The sequence below is a fragment of the Tiliqua scincoides genome, chromosome 3, assembly GCF_035046505.1.
Source record: "Tiliqua scincoides isolate rTilSci1 chromosome 3, rTilSci1.hap2, whole genome shotgun sequence".
Taxonomy (NCBI): Eukaryota; Metazoa; Chordata; class Lepidosauria; order Squamata; family Scincidae; genus Tiliqua; species Tiliqua scincoides.
This window is the reverse complement of record NC_089823.1, coordinates 63,841,637-63,866,111: the sequence shown is the minus strand read 5'-3', so window position 1 is coordinate 63,866,111 and position 24,475 is coordinate 63,841,637. Positions and strand designations below refer to the sequence as shown.

General features: G+C 41.6%; 1 protein-coding gene across 2 annotated transcripts in view; it reads left to right on the top strand.

The window, feature by feature from the left end:
- Positions 1-24,475, top strand: part of DSCAM (DS cell adhesion molecule) — a 300,249-nt gene that overhangs the window by 217,713 nt on the left and 58,061 nt on the right. For both annotated transcript variants that reach the window (XM_066619665.1, XM_066619664.1), the window contains exons 16-20: positions 4,210-4,356; positions 5,320-5,475; positions 11,875-12,008; positions 18,974-19,127; positions 23,945-24,062. In XM_066619665.1, the coding sequence (XP_066475762.1) occupies positions 4,210-4,356; positions 5,320-5,475; positions 11,875-12,008; positions 18,974-19,127; positions 23,945-24,062 (709 nt within the window). The remainder of the gene's footprint in view (positions 1-4,209; positions 4,357-5,319; positions 5,476-11,874; positions 12,009-18,973; positions 19,128-23,944; positions 24,063-24,475) is intronic.

The following is a 24,475-nucleotide window of genomic DNA, read 5'->3' as shown; positions in this document are numbered from 1 at the left end:
CTCCCTTGGGATGCTGTTCTCAATATTTCTATGAACAGACTGTTAGCTCCAAAGTCTAAAGCAATAGTATATCCTTTAATGGTGCTGATTTACTCAATATAGTATCAATTTTTGGTGTTCTTTCCAGGTTAACTGAGTTCTTGAACTTAGATACGGGGTCTTTTTCACTGCTTGCCATGACAGAAGCAGTAGGACTCTGGTTTTCTTCATTGCTTCTGGCATGGTCAGTACCTGTAATCTAAAAGTAGTTCCCAGTAACCTGCTACAATAGTGCAAAGGATTCTGGACAGTTCCTAAGTTGGTACAAGGTGAACAAATCAGGCTATAAGGAGCACATGAAACTGTGGTGCTGTTTTTAACCTGACTAGAGTCCAGAGTAAATACTCTCCTGCAATGTGAAGAGGACTCTGTGACCCTTACATTGTTTCTGGCTAGCATCCTTCATGAACTTTTAGTACATCCTGGCACTGGTGTTGCTAGGGGGTGCGGGGGGTGCGGGCCACACCGGGTGACACACCGGGGGGGGGGTGACGCACCCTGGAGGGAGGACGCGCTAACTTTGTGGCTTTCAGAGCTGCCCCATCGTTCCATACACCGTTGGATGCGGAATGTCCAGCGGAACGCAGTGCAGAAAAAAGAATTGAAATAGCTCCTTTCGTTCAAAAGTTATGGCCAAAAAAAGGAAAGAAAAAATGCATGGAGCCCTATAGAAAGTGAAAATGAGCCGTATTGCGCGTTTACTTGTGAGTGGGTGTACTTGCCATAGTCCGTCGGAAAGGGTAGGCTGATAGGAATCCAACGACACCACAATGGTCCCTATACAATGAATGCAGCCCCCCAAAACACGAGGAGGAAGTCCCTGCCTCCCTTCCAGCTGTGTCTGTTGAACCTGAAACGCAACCACATGGCCGTGTTTACTCGTGAGTAGGCAAACTTACGTTAGTCCAGGCAAGGACTGAGAGGACTCAGGGCAGGCTGAGAGGACTCCAAGGATGTCAGAATGGTCCTGATCCAATGAATGCAGCCCCCAAAAACACAAAAGGGAAAAGGAGGTCCCTCCCTTCCAGCGCTATGGAAAGCGAAGCAGCCTCACGGTCACGTTTACTCGCAAGTAGGCAGACGAGCCTTGGCTGGTGGTCAGGCCAGGCAAAGGGGAATGTGAGGACACCAGAATGATCTGATGGAACTGAAGCTCAACATATGTTCCAGAAGGCAGCCTCCCCCCCCCCCCCCAAAAAAAAAGGACAAAAAAAGAGGCTTGAATGGTAAGGGGAAAGTTTTCTATTTTACACTTGCAAAGTCAGATGGGTCTTTATATGGATATGCCTGAAACAGAAGAACTTTAAACTGGGCACTGGGAAGGGCTGGAAATTTCACTGATTCTGAAATACAGAGTATGCTCCATTGACCACTATGGGACTTACTTCAGAGTAGACATGCATAGGATTGGGCTCACAGGCTGCAATTCTACCCACACTTTCCTGAGAGTAAGCCCCATTGACCACTGTGGAACTTACTTCTGAGTAGACATGCATAGGATTGGACTCACAGGCTGCAATCCTACCCACACTTTCCCGAGAGTAAGCCCCATTGACCACAATAGGACTTACTTCAGAGTAGATTCACTTGGTGGAACAGGACTGGCTCCCCCTTATTTAATTATTTCTTTTATTTTAATTTAATTATTTATAATTATTTATTTTAATTTGCTTGATGATGTCACTTCTGGCCATGACATCACTTCCAATGGGTCCTGGACGGATTGTCATTCTTAAAAGTGGGTCCCAGTGCTAAAAGTTTGAGAACTGCTGCAATAAGGTGTTAGTAAGTTGACATGGGGTGTGCGTGTGTGAGACTCTACAAGTTTTCAAAATCACAAAAATCAGAATTTGGTGGAATAAGACCATCATGTTATATATCAATCAATGCGTAATTTCATGCAGAATGCAATGAAACAAACCACATTGAAATAACTGTGTTCTATTAAAAGGTACAGCCAAAAAACCAGTGGGGGCGGGGCGATGGCACATCACCATGCCCACCACCTGGGGCGTTGCCCTGCCTACTGCATGGGGTGACGCGCAGGCCTCCCACACTTGGTGACGCAAATCCTAGTGACGCCACTGCATCCCAGTGCTAACTGATGGACTTGGGGGACACCATACATCCAGTAATGGGGCTAGCGTTGTCAAAAACAGCACAGGAAAAGACTGATTCGCTGCTTTTAGCGTGAAGAGCACCACACACCACCCGAGTTGCAGAAGTAAAAGGCTCCTGGCCTCTCCCACATAATGTTTTGCTTTTTAGCAGTGGCATGCAATGGACCTCTAAACCAGTTGCCAGGAATCGGGATGTTGTTTGGAACACACGTCTCCTAGTGCAAACCAGTACGTTGAACAATAGGACATGTGCCTTGGCAATTTATTGATATTGAAGAAACTTGGATTTCTGGGAAATGGGCAAATTGCACCCAGAGTCTTTTTGACAAATACTTTATTTCTAATTCGATAATGTCTTTCATTTTCAGTGACCTTGATAAAAAGCAACATATTTTCTTTCTGAAAAAAATTTCTTTACTTTTGTACTTCAGTTTCCCCTAGAAATGTTCATCTTGTGATTCTGCACATGTCACATTCTCTCCAGTAACTGGCACAGAATGTGGATTCCTGAAAATCTTTTTTTATTTCATGTTTTCTTAAAAGCAAATACCAGCAGCATCTGCTTTCTTGTCTCCAGTATAGTTGCAGAGGTATTTCAGAATACCCAGGCAGTGCTTTCAAAGTTCCCAGTACTTAAGGGGGTTATGGTTCCATGTCTAGCATGACTTCTTGTTCTCATCAGGTCTGAGGTCCTGAGGTCCTCATCAGGTCACAACTTCATCCAAACCCTATCCAAGTTAAATAGGTTGAAGCGTGGTCATCACCAAAAACATAGGCAGGTGGCGAAGGCAAAGAAAGGCAGGGGAACAGCTGCATTGTCAAGCACATGAGCAGGTGGAACAGGCAGTGGAAGAGCACTTTGACCTTCACTTTGTTTAGACAGAAGGATAAGGTCAGAATCTGAAAGGTTAATAGGGCTGGATGAAACCCCATTCTTTCCTCTTGACAGTTGTTAAGACAGTGAGCTCCTTTGGCCGTCTGTGTTAGTGGTATCCAAGTGGAGAAGATATGAACCTACTCAAGCATACCCACATCTCAGACCCCACTCTCTGCCACGCCACTTACTCCAATTCAATGTAGCTACTCAGGACAGGGCTTTTGCTGAGGTGCTGCTGCAGATGTGCAATTTCCTTTCTGGGAAAAGAGGTCAGGCCGTCATTTTGACCACCTTTAAGTGGGTTTTAAAAGCTTTCAAGGCTTTTTTTTTACCCTGACTTTGGCTTATGGAGGGAAGGCCTGAGGAGGTCAAAAAGGTGTTGCTTTGACGATCTCTGCAGAGGCCTCTTGTTCCTGCTGCTCCTGAGACTGCAGGGTGAGGGAGAGTTTAGGTCATGCCAGTGGAGTAGAGAACACTAGAATTCCCAGTGTCTCATTGGGGCCAGGACTGAGCTAAAGCTTGTGTTTGCTAGCTTACAATAAGACAAGACATTTTCTAAAAATGGCACAACAAAATTGATATATTTTTAGTGACTGAGATAATGGCATAGAGAAGCTGTTCTAAAGCAATGATAGAGAGCCCTCTTGTGGGAAAAAGGGAATTATTCAGTCAACTACAAAAATTGTGGGGAAGGATGTACTATTTGATGAGGCAAGCACCTTCCTATGGGATAGATGAGCAGGTGGAACAGGCTCATCAGTGTTGGGGTGTTTTAAGCTGCTAAAACACTGTTAAAATTATTGCCATGTAATATCAGTGAAGTTCCTGTGTATGTGAATTAAAAAGAAAGTGCTTGCATTTCCGAGGGCTTCTTTAGATAAAGTTCTATAGAATGTTGGTGCCATTCATTGATGTGTATTTGTTTTTTTCAGTAAAAACTGATATTGCAGAATAATAGCACAATTGTAGAGTTCTGACTATTGACAAATCCAGGAATATAGTTGAAAAATGTAGTGACCACTTTGAGAAGGCCAAGAGAGATGCAGAATTGTCACCTTTTTTCAACTCTAGGGACCCAGTTATGCATTTTACTTTTCTTAGCTTCCTTGAGAATATCCAGTAAAAGGCAGGATAGGAACCTGTGAATAAATAATGGTAACTATCTCATTTCAGTTCCCAGTTCTCCCCCAGAGAATGTCCAAGCAGTTGCTACATCACCTGAAACCATCTCTATTACCTGGTCTACACTTGCCAAAGATGCCCTCAATGGAATTCTACAGGGATTTAGGGTCATATACTGGGCTAATCTTTTGGATGGAGGTAAGTAGCTTTGCACCCCAATTCTTGAACATTTCCCTAATCCTAGTAATGTCCAGCTCCATATAATAATTTCTAGGAATGAATGGATTTCTCACATTCCACTCCTTTATTGAACAGTAGGGTTCACTCTGCCCTGCATTCTGTTCATCTTGATTTGACTAGGAGAACTTCTAAAGTTAATTTTAGAGTCTGAGCATGTGCATTTTGCTGCCACTTCCAGTTTTTGATGTTGACATGTGTATTGATAACACAGGAAGAAAAACCAGCCTCAATATGACTTGCACAAATTATTGCATTAAGATTCTGTTTATGCTATGTGTTATCCATGTGCATGTGGGAAATGGGGGGCGGGGGAAAAGACTCAAAGGAACTAAGAAGTAATTTGGTAGTGCATTAAACAGTTCATTAAACATAGTAGTGCTATGGTAAAATGACAGTGCATTAGAAAGTATGTTACTGGTTGTCAGTATAAGCTAGAGTGCTGTTGTGGAACATTCTGATGCAATACACCTTTTTATTTGTACATTGCAATATTAATCAGAAATAGTCTTAGCTAGTTGAGTCATTGTTCTGAACCAATAAAGCACCCTGAACTATTATTTCTGAAATAAAAAATATCAGTAAGCTAAATTGTAGTTTAATAATATTTTCTCATCCAAATGATTTTTAACAACCTATTTTTATTTTTAAAAATATTACAATAAGCCTAAAATGGCACTGTAATAATTTCAAAGTGTTTTGCATATTTATTTTTCTTTATAAGACATTGCAGTGTTTATGATAAAAGGCTCAGTGTGAGCATTCAACATGTTTATTTAATAATCATAATAAACTTTATCCTTGCCCTAGTTAGATATTATTTTTAATCCAATAATTTCTTGCTTATACTCACAGCAAGATAATTACCACTCAATGGGAGAGGAATGGCACGATACTAACTCAGTTTAATTTTCTGCTCCCTAGAGCTGGGGGAAATAAAAAATGTGACCACTACACAACCTTCATTACAGCTTGATGGCTTGGAAAAGTACACCAACTATAGCATCCAGGTGTTGGCATTCACACGAGCTGGAGATGGGGTCCGGAGTGAGCAGATTTTCACACGCACAAAAGAGGATGGTAAGAACTGAATCATTCCTTGATAGCCATTCTTCAGTGGAGTGATGCTGTTGGATGTTGCCCAGTTTTCCATAGCGCGTAAATGCAAAGTGACCAACTTAATGACCTCTTTGTATATATGACCATTCATGTTGTGTGAACTAAGGGCTTCCTTACAGAATTCTGGGCTTTCTGATTTCTGCAGAATTGGCCTCTTGGAGGACAGAGGAGAAGGAATAATATTAGTATAGGTATAACCTAATTATCAGCCGATTTTTCACTTGCAGTTTTATCTCAATGGGAATGAGATTGGCCCTTTAAATTAAAAAGATAAATGTCCTTTTAGGCAATGGTTAAAATGCCATATGGCAGATAGGCAATCATTCTCTCTCCCTCTGGCTGAGGCTTAGAGCCGCTTTGCTTCAGCTGGGCTGACGGACCCCTCCCTTCCCCCTGGAAGGTGTGTGTAAAGGAATGCAAAACAATTTGGAAGTGATTATTGCTTTGCATTCTTTCACTGCTCCAGGGGGAAGGGAAGAGGCTGCCTTTTTGTTAGGACACCCACCTAACAAAAAACCAGGAGGACCAGTGTGACAAGTTCTCTCAATGAGGGAGTAAAATGAGTGTGTGATCACAATAGGTGTGTTGTGGTAGCTTAACATTGCTTATATTGAATGAGATTTTGATGGTTTTACTATGTGAGTTTGCAGGGCAGTGAGGTGGGTTTGGGAATACTGTTATGCTGGCATCTTTCAGTCTTGGAAGACTATGGTATTGCACTCTGAATGGTGGTTTTGAAACAGAGTGTCCTCTCCAGTGCGCAAAGCCTGGGTAGAGTAGATATGGAGGATAGACTGTTACCCATGCAGCAAATCCCCCCTCTCCATGTCGCTGAAATGGTCCAATGGAAAGGCAGAAGCCAATACGGTTGGTTCCAGCGGCGTCGCAGGAGTTGCCAGAACGTGACTGTGTTCAGCCATGAACTGCCTCAGGGACTCCGGCTCCGGATTTTGCCTTGAAGTTGACTCCTGAAGCTTCTTCCATAACTGGATGTAGCCACAAGGCAGTGGAGGTTTGGGATCAGAGTTTTCCTTCTCTCAGATAAGCTGCCTTCCCAGGCTATCGAGTCCCATCTACCCGTTGGCTGTTTAGTCGCCTCTTACAACAAGTACAGCCAAACTGAGGGCCTATTCTTATCCCCCAGCCCCCAGGGGTTGAATACTGTATAACTCTTCCTTTAAGAACACACAGGAATCCAGCTTTAAAAAGAATAAAAACACAGTTTATCATCTTCCTAAAAAGGAAATGGATGGCTTATTGGGTTTCTCTTATTTTAATTTAACACAGTATTTCAGAATCACTACTTCTTCCTAGGCAGAAACAGCTTTGTGGGCACAAACAGAGCAACAGAGGAGCCAGAAAAAGGAAGTTGAGAGAAGCACTACCCCACTTCCCAAAAAGGAAAGAACTTCCTTTTTTGAAAGTGTGTGTGTGTGGGATACATCTCCTGACTTCTCCTGGCAGGTAAGAAGAAACAGTGGAGTGGTGGTCAAAGATTGTGGCAGAGGAACAGGAAGGAGTTTATTACCACCGGAATTCCTGCAACTGTCTTGGCTCTCCACCTGGCCAGGGGAGATTCAGCCATACCATTGTCCTTCCTCCTTGCTTGGTGGTGGTGGTGGTGGTGGTGGGGAGATCAGGCTATCCCATTCTTACCACTGCCACTACTTTCCCCATCACCATCTCTTCTCCTGACCCAGGTCATGGGAGGGCAGAGATCTGGCCATTCCATCATCTGCTGCTCCTGCCACTTCTTCTGGCCTGGGGGATATGCCACCATAGTCTCCTTGCCAGGCAGAGGGGATCTGGTCAGATCAGAGGTTGCAGCAGAGGATGTCTTAAAAAGGGGGGGAGTGTGTGGGGGGGGAGAGAGAGGGAGAGAGAGAGAGAATGACATCAGGGATGCTTGTGTGTGGCAGTAGTGACAGAATGGGATACAACAGTGTTTCTCAACCAGTGGTATTTGTACCACCAGTTGTACTTGAGGTAGTGTCCAGTGGTACATGAGGAAGCCCCAGACCCCCACCACCTGGCAGTGAAACTAGCAATATTACATAACGAGCAGCAGGAGGAGGCTCAGCTCGGCATGCAGAGCTTCAGTATGCACTTTACGTGTGCCAAAGAAGCCCTCCTGTCTGCCTTGAGCCTCTTATCGGTGTTTGTTGCATCTTATCTGGCCTTCCAATCCATTGCCAAACCTGGCAATGACATCGCCAGTTACTTCCGGTGGTACCTCCAATAGGTGGACCCCTGGATAGTGGGAGACAGAGTGGGACAAATGTTGGGATATGCTTGGATAGCATGTTCACAATGTTTCCAGTGGCAGATAAACTACAGCTGCCCTGGTGTTAATGATGGAGTGACCCAGGGAACAATGCTTCCACATCATTTAACCTTTTTCACTTTGATCAATCTGACATGTTCTGAGTAACCATTGGGGGGGGTGGTAGTCATAAAAGATTCAATATCAATATTAGATTTTGAATTAAAACAACAGTAACATTCCATGCAGTAATACAGTAATATATACCAGTGGTTCTCATCGCAGTGCCCCAGCCAGAGAGCCCTGGCCTCTGCCCCCTTAAAACTACTGATTGCTACCCACTTCTGGTTTGGGATCACAAAACCAAAAGTGGGTCATGATCGTTACTTTCACAATGTCCGCATGTTGGGGAGCCTTGCATAGGCTGGCGCGGGGCTCCCCGCACCCTGGGAGGTTGCTGCAGGCTGTGGTAAGTCCAGCCAAGCCCCTGTGCCCCTCCAAAGCGATGTGATCCTGGTGATCGCGTTGCTGCCTCCCCCCTCCCCTGCAAGGACTTACAGTGGGGCTCAAACTCCCTGGGTGTTTGAGAACCACTGATATGTACAGTAATATTCCATGCAGACATTTCCGGTTAGTTGGGATTCTTTTGTTTCTAAATTATGCTGCTCACTTTGGTTCTAAGAAATCATGAATTGTGACCTTTAATTTGGAGGAGGGGGGTTTACTCTGCTCCATGTTTTGCATTCTCAAGGCCCAGTAATCTTTACTTTTATAGGAAAAAAAAAAGACTATAAAGATGCCTGATCAAAATTTTGTAAGAACATGCTGTGGAGCCAGATTGTCTGTTCTAAGGTTTCTTAAGAAGGCATTGTAGGGAAAAAAATGTAACACTCACTATGTTTTACATATGCATTGTAGCTTTTAATGATCAGGACTTTTTTTTTTTATTTAAAGTCCACTTGTTAATATCTGTGGCATCCCTAGATCCTGCTTTCAAAATGTTGCCAGTTACTATTTTTCTCCTCTTGGCAATCCAGCTCTGCTTGCTTGTTTGACCCATCTGGGTTGGTTTTCTCAAATTTACCCTTTACTCCTCAGGCACCTGTGGCTGCACATTTCAGCCTGCTCATTTTGTGCTCTCTGCCAGTGGCATATTCTGAGCTAGATGATATGGGCTAATTGGTGGTGGTGGTTTGGAATTGAAGACCTTGCTTTGGTGTTACGTGGACTTGCTTAGATGAACTTTGGATGTATTTCAGCTTCCATGTTTTGTGTGCGCTGACTGTGAACTTCCTACTTTGCCTAATTTCACTATTAATCTTTGGCATCAGTAGAATATTTTGCTTAGGAAATCAGCAGCCAGTACATCCCTTCAGGGAACGTAACTCATTTTTCTTTCAGAGCCACTTGTCATCGAGTGTCTCAGCATGCAGATAGTTATATGGAAATATGGCATATACAGAGAAGGCATAAAATGGGAAAAGAAACGATTTCCCCCTAATTTCATATAGTTAGAGTGCAACCAAGAGTGAGAAAAAAGTCCAGAAGCAACGTGTGTTTGCATTTGCATTTCTTGTCATGCTCAGTGCTTGATTTGAGACACCAGAGGTCATGCATGGCTCCACTTGCGCTTATGTAAAAGAAGCAGTTCTGACTGTGAACATAAAAGAAGCCTTCTTTTTAAGGTTTGCATTATTTAGTTATTTCTCTTGAGAAGCCTGCAGGGAAAAAAATATATTGTTTATGTCCGAGATGTTCATGGCACAGTGAAAACGATAACAGAAATTTCTGGCTGTTTCAGAAATTTGTTCCATTTATTCCCTTTGCTTTGGAGTTCCTTCTAAATTGTGAATGAAATTACTTAATAACCGAGTGACTTTCCACCTGAGGATTTATTTTGCTGATCATTAAAATTTAAATAGGCACACTCATTTTCTCTCCACACTCTGGACTTAAATTGCGTTTTTACAGGTTGTTGTATTGGATGGCATGGGGGTTGAATGATTGCATTCATTAGAAATGATGGTTTATAAAATCTTAATTAAAACAATGAATCTGTGCTCTCTATTAGACAGCCCTGTTGAACCAGATCCATAGCTGGTGCAAACCAGTGTAGTCCAATAAATGGCACCAGTTTGAACCAGTTGAGACCTAACTCATTAATTTATTTCAGGCTTTTCTTCCTGCTTGATGTGGTTCACTTCAGCACAGGGTATCAATTTGCTGTGCCTGACTATTCTGTATTGAACTGAACTGAACATGAACTGAACATTTTCTGAACATTTACCAGAAGTGGGCATCCCAGCTTATGGCTCCACCAGCCCCCAAGTCATAGAACTCCTGCTTTCTGTTGAATTCAGTGAACTTTTTCCATGTGTACAGATGAAGTTTAGAGCTGACCTCAGCCCAGGTGATAATAAAAAAGCCATGGCTTGCTGTGTATAAACACCATAACTTCCAAGTATGCAAATGATTCTGGACCAAATCTACTCTTTGAAGCCTGACATCTGATAAACATTTTGTTTCTCCTTTTCTTGATTTTATTTCACCTCTATTTTATTATGAACCATATAGCTGAACCTTACTGTTTTGCTTTGGGATTTTCTCCGTTTAAATCCTGTCCTTATTTTATGTATGCGTGTGTGCCTTTATTCCAGTTTGTCATGCTGTACTTCATTTGTTATTCACATTGGTTCTTCAGGCCATCTTTTTCATGTTCTGATTTTGAAGGCTTTGTTATTTGTATTTGAAGGCTGGTAAGAAAAGGGCAAGATGATGCCAGCTGTGCCATCCCACTGCCCTTCCATATGTGAAACACATTTGTGAGAAGAGGGATACTGTCAATCTCATTCCAAAATATTATGAATAGAGGAGGATCTGAACCAGTCAGCCCCAAAAGGAAGATGTTCTGCATAGTTTGTATGTGCCCACATTGTAATTTTCAGGATAATTACAGAATATTTACAAAATTTCATTGCTAAGTTTAACAGGATAAAGTATTCAAAGACCACTGGCAAACTGTGTTTCTCCTTGTGCCTATCCTGATTTCAAAACCTTCGAGTGTGAACTAATTCAGAAAGATGTGTGGCCCATGAGCCACATCCATCAGAACTGTTTCCTGTGGCTCCAACTATAGTTTAATAATCTGTTGCTTTTAAAGCACACACATCCAATTCCAATGATTTTTAACATACCGTGAAGATCACAAACAAAACTGTCATACTGTCATTACCTAGAAGGAGCAGGTGTCTGCCTTCCATGCAAACAAAGGACATACACTACAACATGCATACATGTATGTCCTCAATTTACACACTGGTTCCGTTCCAGAGATCTGTCTGGAAGACAAAACGTATGCAGTGTGAAATAGCTGGCGTTTGCCAGCCCAACACTATCATGGCTGCGCAAAAGCACCACAATGGACAGACTGCCCCTGCATTAAAGTGCTGACGCAGCCATCTGTAACTCAAAAGTCTGTAACTCAGGGACGCATTATAACTTTCTAATAGGAATGCTGTTTTTAAAAAAATAAAGTATACCCTATCAAGTGCCTGCATTTCTTGTAAATTTGTGCTCTCTTCTTTTTGCATCACAATTAATATAAAAGTTAAATAAGAAATTTTTAAGCTTCATAATTATCGGGTATAAACTGAAAGTCCACTGGATGACAGTATAAATTTAATGTTCATAGTGAGTAAATATATTTACAAATTTAAATGCTTCTTAAATATTGTGGCTCTCAAACACTTCTCCTGCGGCTCTCAAACATCTGAAGTTTATCGTATGTAGCTCTTAGGTTAAGCAAGTTTGGCCATCCCTGGTATATACTGTGCTATTCACTTCTGTTCGAGCCCAAGACATTTTCTGAATCCTAAATGGTCACACCGAAGATTCAGAGGTGCATCTCAACATCCTCTGTGATATTGAAAGGTGTTCTGGAGGACAAATCTTGGATTGCTTCATGCTCTCCCAAAATTCTGGGTTTGACAAGTCATGCTGTTGGGCCATAAATAGTTGTTAAGTTTGCCATATTATGTGGGTAAGAGACTCTACTTGCTTTTGCCTGCTTTAATAACCCACGCATATTACTCCTACAGTTCCAGGTCCTCCTGCTGGAGTTAAAGCCGCTGCAGCTTCAGCCTCCACTGTGTTTGTATCATGGCTACCTCCCATAAAACTGAATGGTATCATCCGAAAGTACACTGTGTTCTGCTCTCATCCATACCCCACAGTAAGTTTTTTTTTTTTTTAAGAACTTTGGACCACTTGAAAAATGTGTTAGCCCAACTTCCTATGCTTCCAGCATTTTTGTTGCTCAATCCTAAAAAAAACTTGCTTTGTTACAGACTGGGGTGAGGCCTGAAGGTTAATATAGTCCCCCTGTGAGAAAAATTCCATAGGTGTTCCCTCTGAAGTCCTCTGCAGTATATCAAACCACCTGAAAATCAGCCAGGGAATCTTATAGTTCCTATTCTATCATTAAATGCAGTCCTATTGGGCTAGCAAACTGTTTATTGAGACCCTGGTTGAGAGAATTACACTAGATAGAGCATAATAGTTTTGAATCACCATATCTGCACATGAAATACCTGGCTTAAAATTGCTTGAAAAGCGTCTTGACCCTGTCTCATATTTTTAACTGAATTCAATAAATTCAAATTAAATGTTATTATTTATTTGAACATTTAACAGTTTTTAATTTATTCAGAGGAAAGCTCCCATTCCTAAATTATGCACCCTCTATTTTGCATTTTATGGAAGTTAAAAAATAGTTGTGACTGCATTTTAATTACACTTGTCTAGGCAAAGTATCTTTCCTAGTGTGCCAGCTGTTTTTAACAGTATTTTCAAAAGTGAGTATAGAAAAAAGTGAGTATAAAAAGAAAGAAAAAAAGCCTTAATATTCTATACGCAACAGAATTGCCAGTTTCGTCGCCAATCCAGAGGTAGAAGCAGATGTGCAGGAAGTGAGCTGGGCGAGCTCTGCAGGGATATATAGAATTCTAAGATTAGATGTATTAATCAATGTATGGGTTCAGGAACACACACAATTGTTTCCTTTTTACTACTTGGCTGGCAGTACAGAATTTGATAATTGCAGTTTACTGTCAAATATTTCAATGTGTGATTTTGAAAAAGCGAGATAAGGAACCATTACAGCACTCCAGAAGATTAATTTGTCAAAAGCATTTCAACACATTTTTAGTCATTTGCCAGCCTTTTGGGGGTTTAAATGTTATTTGGCTCTTTTCCTCATTTCATTCATCCAACCTATTGGCAATTGGTTTTATTGCCAGGGGACCGAGAGACAATTTTTACATTGGTTTGATAAAATCAATTTAATAACAATTTCCATGCAAAACCAGATGGTTCACTGGCTTTAAAATTAAACTGAACTGTCCATTGATTTTATAACATTGACCACTGTCAGGTCTATTAATATTATTGTTCAAAGAGTGTTGGGTTTAGTTTATTGAACCACAGTTTGCCGACTGTTGCATGTTTTAGGTTAGAAGTGCTTCAAAAGCATTTCATTCAGCCTTCCCTAAAGTAGCCACCAGATGGCACTGCTAGTTCTACCTTTTTCTAGCTCACACATGCAATGTTTTCTGATCTAGTTTCTTTACGGAAGCAGCTGTATGTATTGTAGGGTGATTAACCACCACAGCATACATTCAGTAACTGGATTTATTTCTAAGGTGTTATTTGCACTGCATTTTTTCTGTGGTGCTAAGCTGATTTCCATGGCTTATGCATTTTAGCGTTGTCTGTGCTTTGTGCTGCTTCTCTGATATTTTTGGCCTCAAATATGAAGTTCAGTGTGGACAAATTTCATTCATCTTTACAATAGGGGAAACTGACAGTCATATTTTGATCTAAAGCTTTAAAGCCCTTGAGTGGAATTATACAGCATTGGTTGCAGTTTTGTTTTTTTTTTTGTATCCTGGCTCAGATGACTTCAAGGGAGTTGCAGTAATGCTCTTATTGCCTGTGAAATTGTCTACCACCTTGTATTCCAATAAGATTCCAATAATCTTTCTGGGTAGCATTTGTGTCATTGCTTGAGTCTAGGGAAGTGTAATTTTATCAGTAGGCCGCTAGGGACTGCTGTGACACTAAACTGCAAAGCCGAGAAATGAACCAGATTCCTTGTAGCAGCATTTGCTTCTGCTTCTGTTTCTGATACTCTTTAGAACTAGTTAAGTGGGTCAACCTGATCCCTCTCGTGGCAGAAGAGTGCTACAGGTATGGACTTCTTTTCCTTTCACTGTTAATGCTGGAAATGTTCTGCAGTTTTTCTGTGGGGCTTGCACAGTAATGTCTCAAAAGTACTGATGCCCCTCTCTAAAAAGAAGAAGAAAAATATCTTATCCTTGCTTAGCTAAATTGAATATAGATAGGAATATTTTAAAGACAGGCAAATATTAAGGATGAATGACCTTCCATTTTTTTCTTTTTGGTCTGTATTGGATTTTTTTTTCACTTTGCAGCTTTATGATGTAGAAAATGTGAAAACTTTGGGATTAGAAGAGGAGAGATTGCTATAAAACAGTGCTCTTCACTCTTTTATAGCAGTCTCTCCTCTTTTAATCTAAGGGAATGAAAGTGAGCGGCAGCCATTTTCAGCGCAGCTGCAGCCCTATGCACCAGGCAGCTCAGGGTTGGGCTGTAAGGTGTGGAACCGTAGTCTTCATGGAAGAGGTTGGTTTTAAGAAAGGATGTGAAGGAAGTGAGCGCTGAAACTTCTTGCAGTATTCCAGGAGGCTGTCCCATGCTTAAGGGGCAACAAGTGTTCAATGGAGATGGGAGACAGAACTGATCTAATGGGAGACCAACAAGGAGGAGGTTGCAGTAAAGGCAAGAGATGACTAGGACATGAATTAGTGTGTGTCCTGAGAAGGAGGACCAAATTCTTGCAATATCTTGAAACAATATGATTTGGCAACAGACTGAATATAGAATGATGGAGAATGTGTGAAGAGAGCATGTTTTGGGGGAGAGGATAAGTTCAATCTTGGACATATTGAGTTTAAGATGACAATGAAGGATCCAGGCTAAAATGTTAGGCAGACAGCTGGAGATATGGGATGGGGGGAAGGTAGTGAAGGAGAGAGAGCTGGATTATTGTCAGAATATAGGTGGTATTGAAAGCCATGGGGTTTGATGAGGTCACCCAGTGACAGCATGTTGAAGTATAATAGCAAGAACCGAGCTCTGAACAGACAGTTTCCCCCTGTGGAAGCATTGAATGAATAATTAGGGAGGGAGGGATTCATTTGAGGATAGAGTCCCAGATACTCACCGTATATACTTGCCTATAAGTCAAAGAATTTATACCTAAAAATTGAACTGGAAACTTTGGGTTGGCTTATACTCGAGTCAATACAGTAAATAAAGCAGGAGCTTCTGGGAAGCTTAGCAGCTGTCTGGTGAAGTGGGGTGTGGGACTGGGCTAAGAAGCAGGACGCAGGGGTGGAGGAAAAAGGATAATTTTTACTAGTAATTACAGTATGCAGAGGAGTCATTTTAGCTTCTTCTCCAGACATGAAGAGCAGTGAAGGCACTTACGAGAATTGTAGTCTGTGTGAGGGTTGCTGCTATGGAAGTGCAGCACTTACTCCTCACAACTCCCATAAGCATCTTCAACTAAGTTTGGAGAAGAAGGTAAAGTGCCTCCTTTTTTCCCTCCTTTTTGCTGCTGCTTCAGAACAATAGGGTTGCAGCTATGTGCAGCTGCACTTGCTCATGTTCAGTCCTTGTTGCTTGTCTCTCCACTGTGCACCCTCCCAGTTATGTGTTTGTTATAAGTTGTATGTTACATGCTGAGCCTCTGGCTTAACACACCAGGCACCTTAAAGAAGGATTTGATCAATGGTTCATCCACTATGGGCACAATCCCAGCCCACTTGCCGGCACTGACATAAGGGCAATGCAGCTCCTAGGTAAGGCAACAAATATTGCCTTACCTTGAGGAGGCTTCTGTGAGTGCCCCCCAACTGCAGGATGCAGCACACATCCCATTGGCACAGCTATGCCAGTGCTGGAAAGTGGGTTAGGATTTCGGCCTATGTTTATTAGAGTGCACTTACTCAGATAGTGTTTACCAAAAGGTTGTGAAGACCAGAATTTTAAAGTTAATTAATAAAAATGTGTATTATGATCTTTTACTATGTTTTTAATACATCAGAGACTGTACAGTTCTTCGGTAACAATTACTGGTAGGTTATTTTTCAGGATCTGGCCTCAAGTAAAATCAGACAAAATTAGGGCACAATCCTAACCAACTTTCCAGCACTGACCCAGCTGCAATGCAGACCCAAAGTAAGGTAACAAACATGTCCTTACCTTGAGGAGACCTCCTTGACTGCCTCCCTACTGCAGGATGCAGTATACACCACATTGGCACAGCTATGTCAGTGCTAGAAAGCTGGTTAGGATTGTACCCTTAATCAGACTCAGATGCCCCCTAAGTTTAACCCCCAACTTATCCAAGGGTCATAGAAAATTCCATGATTTTTGGTTCCAAACCTGTCCTTGACTTACGTGCGATCGACTTATAGGCAGGTATCTACGGTAAATCATAAAGACAGTCAGGCAACAGAGTGATCAACTGTACTAAAGGCAGTGGGGAGAGTTCAAGAGGGATAACGACAGAATAGAGGCCTTTTCATTTGGCATGAGATCAGCAGTGATTTTTGTGTGTGCCAGACTGGAGGGGATCAAGAGAAGAATTTTAGGATTTTTATTTTGCATATATTAAGACACCTTGTAGCTTAGTTTGTTTTTCTTCCTAATTTTAAAAATGTAGTATTTTTCATTGTATGAAAGATAGTTTTGTATAAACAAAATTTTGCAGTTGCTTTCTTTCTTTTTTTAATAATCGTGCAGTGACAGCAGACTCGCGATGACAGCAGGTTCACATTGCCAGTGTAGTTGGGGGGGATGCGTGGATCCAAAGGGGGGCCACGGGTGTGTGACCCCGCAAACTTTTTCATCAATGGGGAGCAAAGTCGGAAACTGGGGGAATGCCCACTGGGCAGGGCATTGGTGGCCAACAGAGCTAAGTTGGAATGGGAGCCCAGGTCTTCTGGGCAGGTAGATCTGAGTGGGAGCCCAGGTCTACCCTCCCAGCAAACAGCCACAGAGGCCATAAGCTCAGCCAGGACTCCAGGTTTACCTGGCAGGTAGGTCTGGACTCCAAGTCCAACCAGGTCTACCTGCCTGGTTGACCTGGGCTCTGGAATTAAGGTAGTCCTCATGCCCCCCCCCCAAACACAAACACTTGATATGTGCTTGGTTGGGGGGAAAACTCATTATGACATTTGGATTTGGTTATGAAACACAGGTTGATGGGATGCATTAAGAGAGCAAACCATATAGCTTCCATTTCATGATCTAATCTGTTTTTCTTGATTTTGCTCCATACTCTGCTTCATAAACAATGAGCTTCAGGAACAGAGAAGACTCCACCTCAAATGACAATATACCATAGCTCAGGAGGTAGCTAGTACCGCTATGACAATGTTTCATGAGGAAACCAAAAGTATATTCACTAATATTGCCAGATGCAAAATCTTGTACACTAAAAACGAGCTCTTTCAAGTATATCTTGTTTGAGTGGTTAAAACAAGTTTCATCTTCTGTTTGCCAACAAAATTCCCTTTTCCCTCCATGTAATAAATGTGTCCGCTATACTAGACTAGCTGAAATGTCAGAAGGATTAGAAGTAAAGTCAATTCTTTGTCATCAGAAAGTGCCCAAGTATTTGAATTTAAATTAAAGTTAGATGATGAAAAAATAATCTGTTAACTAGTTAGAATCCAAATCATGAATTTATTGCAAGTCCCTTGGAAATTCTGAGTCAGGTTCTGTTGTGGAAGTATAATCAATAAAGTTGGCTTTATTCTGGGCAGAGGCGTCCCTAGGGTGGATGTCACCTGGTTAGGTACTTATCTGAAGATGCTTGGTAACTTAATTATGTAATCACATCACCCCTACTTTCCAGTCGTTTTGTGTTCTCACCTGCGAGTGGTGAGAGCGCAAGGCGTCTGGGCCAGGAGCAGGCCAAAGATCGCCAAATAGAGGCTCAGGCAGTGTGGAGTCACTCCTCCTCACACCCCCTGTGACTATTGCTTCTGGGCAGGTGTGAGTCAGATGAAGGATGGGTGACAGAAAGATTGGAGTGCCAAAAAGAGCTATCCTTTGCAGAAATGGTAATAGTTTCCCTGCCTGTAATCTAGTTGTGTCATAGTCAAGCGCTTTTGAGCCACATAGTTATATTTGCTGTAACTCTGCATACCCCAACTTCATGAAAAGAATCTTCAGATGCATTCCTCCCCTTATTACATTACATTTTATTTGGGATGAGCTAATTTGCCCAACCATCTTTGAACATCTTTGTTCAAACCATCCCAAGTGGGATGGACAGGCCCCTGGGACCCATTGTTAAGACTCAAGCATCATGTCACAGCAGCAGATTTAAATATCTAAGCACAGATCTACTCCAGTAATGTCTAGTCCAATCTGAAGAGCAAAAGGTGTTATGTGAGGGCAAGTGCAGACCTCTTCCCTCTGCTCTCCCTTTCCCCCCATCGCCTGGACCTTTTATTCCCAGCTGGATAATTCTAGTGTCAGGGTCTAGCTGAGGACAAAAGCAGTGTCAGAGGATAGTTTACAAGGAGCAAAGTCATAGATTTCTGTGTGATTGGGTCCAATTTCATTTTAAAAGCTCAGATCTACCACCATCAAATATATTTGAGCTTCAGCAAGCAAACTTGCAAACCCCACTTGAGGCAGATTATTAGTACAATCCTGTTGCCCATTTCATTATTATTAACAGTATTTGAGCAGTAGCTGTTCTCGGTGCAAATTTTAAGTATCAGATCAAAGAAATAGGCCATTATATTCTGATGCCCCTAGTGCAGTGTCTTAATCCAAGCCATTCACAGACTGCATTTATCAAACATGGTAAACAAATTAGATACATTTCTTAATTTGTGTAAATGTCTGTTTAGACAATTGCATACACAAGACAGAGCAAATTCCATTATCATATTTTATCATCTCCAGTCTGGAATGAATCATGTCATTCACTGAAGGTAGCGCTGGTTAAAGAATAATTTAACATTCCCCTTCTCCATATACATGTGTACATTGCTTAATTTAGTCTGGAAATATTTATCTCTCCTGTCACAGGTAATCAGCGAGTTTGAAGCTTCTCCTGACTCATTTTCCTACAGAATTCCTAATTTGAGTCGGAATCGACAATACAGCGTCTGGGTGGTGGCTGTGACAGCAGCAGGAAGGGGCAACAGCAGTGAAATTATCACCGTGGAACCATTAGCTAAAGGTGAGGAGTCTGTACATCATAAAATGAGCAAGATTCAGCTGAATGAGATTACCAGAAAGCGGGGGGGGGGGGGGAGGAGGGAGGGGGAGAGAGCTAGTGTAGTATAGTAGCCAATAGACTGAGCTGTGAATCAGGACCTTTGGTCTTAGGGCCCAATCCTAAGACTTTCCAGCACTGATGCAGCCACAATGTAGCCCCAAGGTTAGGGACAATCATTCACTTACCTTGATGAGACCTTTGTGACCGGCCCCTGCCCCGCCGCAGGATGCAGCACACACCCCATTGACATAGTTGCATCAGCACTGGAAAGTTGGTTAGGATTGGGTCCTTAGTGATGTAACCTTTTTTCCAAGCTAAAAAGCCCCAAATGCTACATCCTTACCTCCTAAGGAAAATCTTCTAGCTCTCTGATCTTTTAGGGTGTCCTCTTGCACATTTTCAACTCTGAACATATGGACACTGCTGGGAGGTCATTACAGAGAAGAAAACTTGAGTTGACATTAACCACAGAGAGTGGCAGAGGACCCTTAGGATTTAGGGCCTAATTCCAAGCTTCATTATGTTTAAGAAAAAACACACTTCCAGGTCTCCTCATTACATAAGTAGGTTTGAATAAAGCCTGGCAGAATGTCCTGATGCAGATTGATGCAATGTTGAATAGGCTGCTTACCCCTGAGACAGAATAAGCAGGCTTCTTTTGATGGCACTTTAGAGCAATCATGACTCTAGTGCTTCCATTCCTCTCTAGTATCTGCTGGCAGTATAATGGAATTTCATTAGCTAGGCTTCATTTATTTCTCTTTCTTTTGATCAACAGAACTGATGTTTTTGTGTGACTTTAATTAAATTTTTTACTAGAGCAATTCTCTGGAGAAGCTAAGGCTTCTTCTCTCTTGAAGAGACTGTGAGCACCGCCATTTCAGGATGTTCATATAGTACATAAAATAATTTTCCTTATTTCCTTTTTATGGATCCCAGCAGTCCCCTAGCAACCTAGTGAAGCAATTTTCCTTTGCACCTCAATGCCTGCCTGCTTTGTATGACTTCCTTTTAAATATTATTTGGACAGAATAAAAGCTCACTGAAATTAAACATTCCAGTTATGTTTGGTGCTAATCTCTTATCTCGTATTTGTCTAATTGGTGTAAAATGAATTCTTGCCCCTATTGTCTGTTCTTATTCTTTAGTTGTTAGTTCAGCTTAGTTGACTGATTTATTTTTTTTAAATTTAGTGTATGGCATATAATACATGGACTTATATATCAGTTAGACTAGATCAAATGTCAATGTCCAGTTTACGCAGCCATTCAAGGACAGTTACCTTCAAAGCAAAAGTCAGACCTTGGGCCAGTATACACCCTCAGTTTGCAGCCAGACACAATGTGGTACATGGTTTGGTGGGAGAACTCAAAATCACACTGAGGGGTAGATACCAGCCCCCATTTAAACATTGTGTCCTGACTAACACCTTGTAGGGTATGGTAATAGGGTACGGTAAACTCCTTTGAATAGGTAAACTCCTATTCAAAGTTTTCCAATGCTGGCAAGGTAAGTCAAAATCTGGCACCTTAAGTGTAGGATCGTCTATATATCTACCCGTTTCTGGGCGTTCGAGTGCCCATTTAGCTTTCCATTGGGCATTGATGTTAGAATTGTTGTGCAGATGTTGTGCGAGGGCCTGAGAAGTCTTCCTGGATTTAAGCTTACCGATTGATAGATGAGGAAGATTGGCATGCACTGGTAAAAGTGGGTTGTTGGTGATTTTTCTGTATTCTTTCACTAAAGCCTCTTGTCTCCATAGGGCAGAATGAGGTATGTCATGATACATGAAATTTGTTTCTTGGTGGTGTTCTGTTCCAAATTTAGCACATGGCTTCTTAATAGGCCTCCTGTTGTTGGTAACAACAGGATATGTTACAGTTCATCTAGCACATTGGCAGGTAGAGTTCTAGTGGAGGGGAAGGCTTTCTTACATCAGATAGCTACTTCCGGTCTACCCACAGAGAGGGAGAAGGGAAAACAGAAAGTTAAAAATGTTCTGGAAATGGTGCGTGTGGCATGAACCCTAGACCTCTCAAATGGATGTGTCTTCTCTGAGACATCCTCATGGATTGTATGACTCTAGAAAGACCTGAAATTAATTGGCAATTGTTTTAACATTCTTGCTTATGAAGTAAATTACACAACTTTGAACGATGCATCTTTTAAAAAGCTGCATTAAATGTGAAGCTTGCATTCATGTCATTTCCATCATATAAACTACCCCATGTGTAGTTTCTTTATGTACATTCTTTTTTGTGGGCTTTATTTTAATTAGCTACATTTATTAGTAACTATAATCTACATTCCAGAAGCCACTGAATCAAGGCAAAAGTTTACAAATTTACAGCCAGTATTGGGAGATTAAATACTCTTTAAAACAAATGACTCAAAACAAGTTAGAACAGTGGTTCTCAACTTTTTAACATGGGGACCCACCTGAAAAAAACTTCACTTTACCAGCCACTCAATCTTCTGTGGCTATGATGGTGATTGGGAAGTAGTGCTCCCCCTCCCCCATAGCAAGTTGTTTAACCCTTGATGCACATAGCCTAATCTACCCTGTCAGTTTCATGAACCACCAAAAATCGGTTCTTGGGCGCACAGTTTGAGAACCACTGAATTCTTACTTACATAATAGAGGTCAGAACATCATTTACCTATGGCAAATGTATAGCAGAATTCAGCAATGTATCTAATAATTTTTTAAAAAGTTTTTTAAACATTTAAATATTTTTTTCAAACTGCAGTACAGTAACAAATTGATCAAATCTGATACCATGAAGGGAATAAATAGAACTGGTATACTGAGACTTGAAGCACTAGAAAGCATCGAGTGTCCTTCTCAAAGGTTTCTTTTGTAAGATGTGTAAGACGCAACTTAGAGCAAAGTTTGACTGAGTTATAGAGGAAAATATACTGTCTCAGTCTAGCTATGACTTTTATTCTCCAAGTTTATATTTAGTGGACTCACAAAATATTTAGTGGGAGAGACTTAGCATCAAGGTTTCCTGAATTAGAAGTTGCTTTTCTGAATCCACTCTTGTTTGAATGTCTCAAAATGTCCAGTGGAATTCTCCAGACAAGTTGTATTCTGGTCTCTTGAAATCAACTAGTTAATTCTGAACTCTTCTTTAAGCCAGGGATCTCCAAACATTTTGGCCAGAGGGCCACATGAAATATCTGGTGCAGTGCTGAGGGCCGGAAAAAAAATTTAAATATAAAATTTAAATAAATAAACTAGAGATGGAACTTAGATGAATGAATAAATGAACGAGTGGGCTCATTCACCTAGCCCCTCCGGCCCTCAGAACACCCTCCAGGTGCAATCAGAGCACAGCTCTGGTCATGTTCAGGTGGGTGTTCAGTCCTCTTTCAGGGCATATAGATAGAGGCTCGCTGCAGGCAGCATCTGGCTCCCGGGCCGGGGTTTGGAGACCCCTGCTTTAAGCTGAATCAGTTTCATCATCAGTTATGTTGTATCTCTGTGGTTGAATGTCAGTTCTTTTTTCATTCTGATCTGGCAGTTCACAATTCTGCATCATTTCAATGTAATGTTCACATATCATTAGAGGAGCTGAACTGAAGTCTGACAACTAACATAATTTGTCTTGGCCCAGAAATTTCCCATCTCTTTTTTTTTATATAAAGGGAAATACTGAATTTCTCCCCATTGAATCAGCTGTCAAAGTATAGAAAATATATTTCTAAGAAACAAGACACACGAAAGTTATGAACTTGGTTATTTTTGCCACCAGCCATAAATTAAAAAAGTATTGTGGTGTTAATACGAATTTATTCAGGCTGAAAAAAGGACAGCCTTTCATATATGAGTAACACAGTGGAGCACCTGTACAGAACTCAAAAGATAAGATTGTATTAAAGAGTTATTGAGTTATTGTTACAATAAGAGTTATTGTTGGTACCCTTCCTGGGTTATAGCTAAGATGTATGCACAGGAGTATATACCTCTTAAGATAAGTGCAAAGGAAGAATTACATATGATTGGGGGTGGGTAGGAAAGTTTTTCACTTCTTTGTTGGGAGCTGCATGCCTGATGGTGTGAATAAGTCCATGGTGTGGCCTACTTGCTCTTCTCCACTCTCTCTTCCTTTTTAAAATCTCTCCTGCTTTTTCCACTACTTATGGATTTGCGTTGGGAGAGTGGGACAAGGGGTTGGGATGGGAAGTCATTGCTAATATTCTTATATTTTAAGTTAACAAAAAACCCAAACATGGTTGGAAGTAGAAGAAAACAGGAAGGTAGTTGGATACATGGGGCACTTCAGTCTCTCTCTGTCTTTCTGTCTGTGCTGCTGTTTTAGAAGACATGGAGGAAGGAAGAAGTGAGGCTGGCCTCTGGGGGATATGATTCAACCTGTGGGCTGCTAGTAGCAGTCTTCTAGTATAAGCTGAAATTATAACGTAATTTAAGACCACTTAGCGTTGCCAGTATACATGACATTTTCACAGATGTCTTCCTATACAATAGAGAGGGAGCACTGATTAAAGGCTGTTCGTTAGTTTGTTGTTTGTTTTATTCCCAGCTGCCTTAAGACTCCTTTTTCCCAGCCTTCTTTTCTGCAGATATTAAATTATATTATTTGTGTTCCATTAACCAGCCTGGTAACATGTATTGAAATTAATTAAGCTTATATAAACAAAGCCAGAAGCATCTTAACTTTCATCATAAATATTTAATTCCTCTCTTCTCCCAAGGAACATAGTACCATACCACTCTCCATTTTTTTTAACCCTTTTCCTGTTTTGGTCTTTAGCTCCAGCCAGAATTCTGACATTCAGTGGTACAGTAACAACCCCATGGATGAAGGATATTGTCCTTCCATGTAAGGCTGTTGGGGATCCTGCACCTACAGTCAAATGGATGAAAGAAAGGTAACCAGCAACTATATGTATATCTTGAGTAGGAATGGGCTTATCTTACCAGACCAATTTTTTGCTACATTTCCAGAGCACATAGGCTCCAGAAGTACCCAGGGTTTCTGGTGCCCAAGGCAACACCTAACGTTATGATGCCACACAGCGTCATGATGTCATCAGTGTACTTGCACTCTAACTGTTTCCTGCTTCTGAGAGGGCATCTGCACTCCTTTCCACCAGTGGGGAAGTAGTTGGACCATGAGTGCAGATTCGACAGCTGACCAGGCGATTTTGCCCAGCTGGTTGCCGACAGGGCTCATGTGCTCTGCTTCCCCAACAAGGAAGCAATTGGAGCGTGAGGGTGTGCTTGGCAGCCAGCTGGGTGATTTCGCCTGACCTGCTGCTGAGAGGTTGCATGCGGCCCAGCT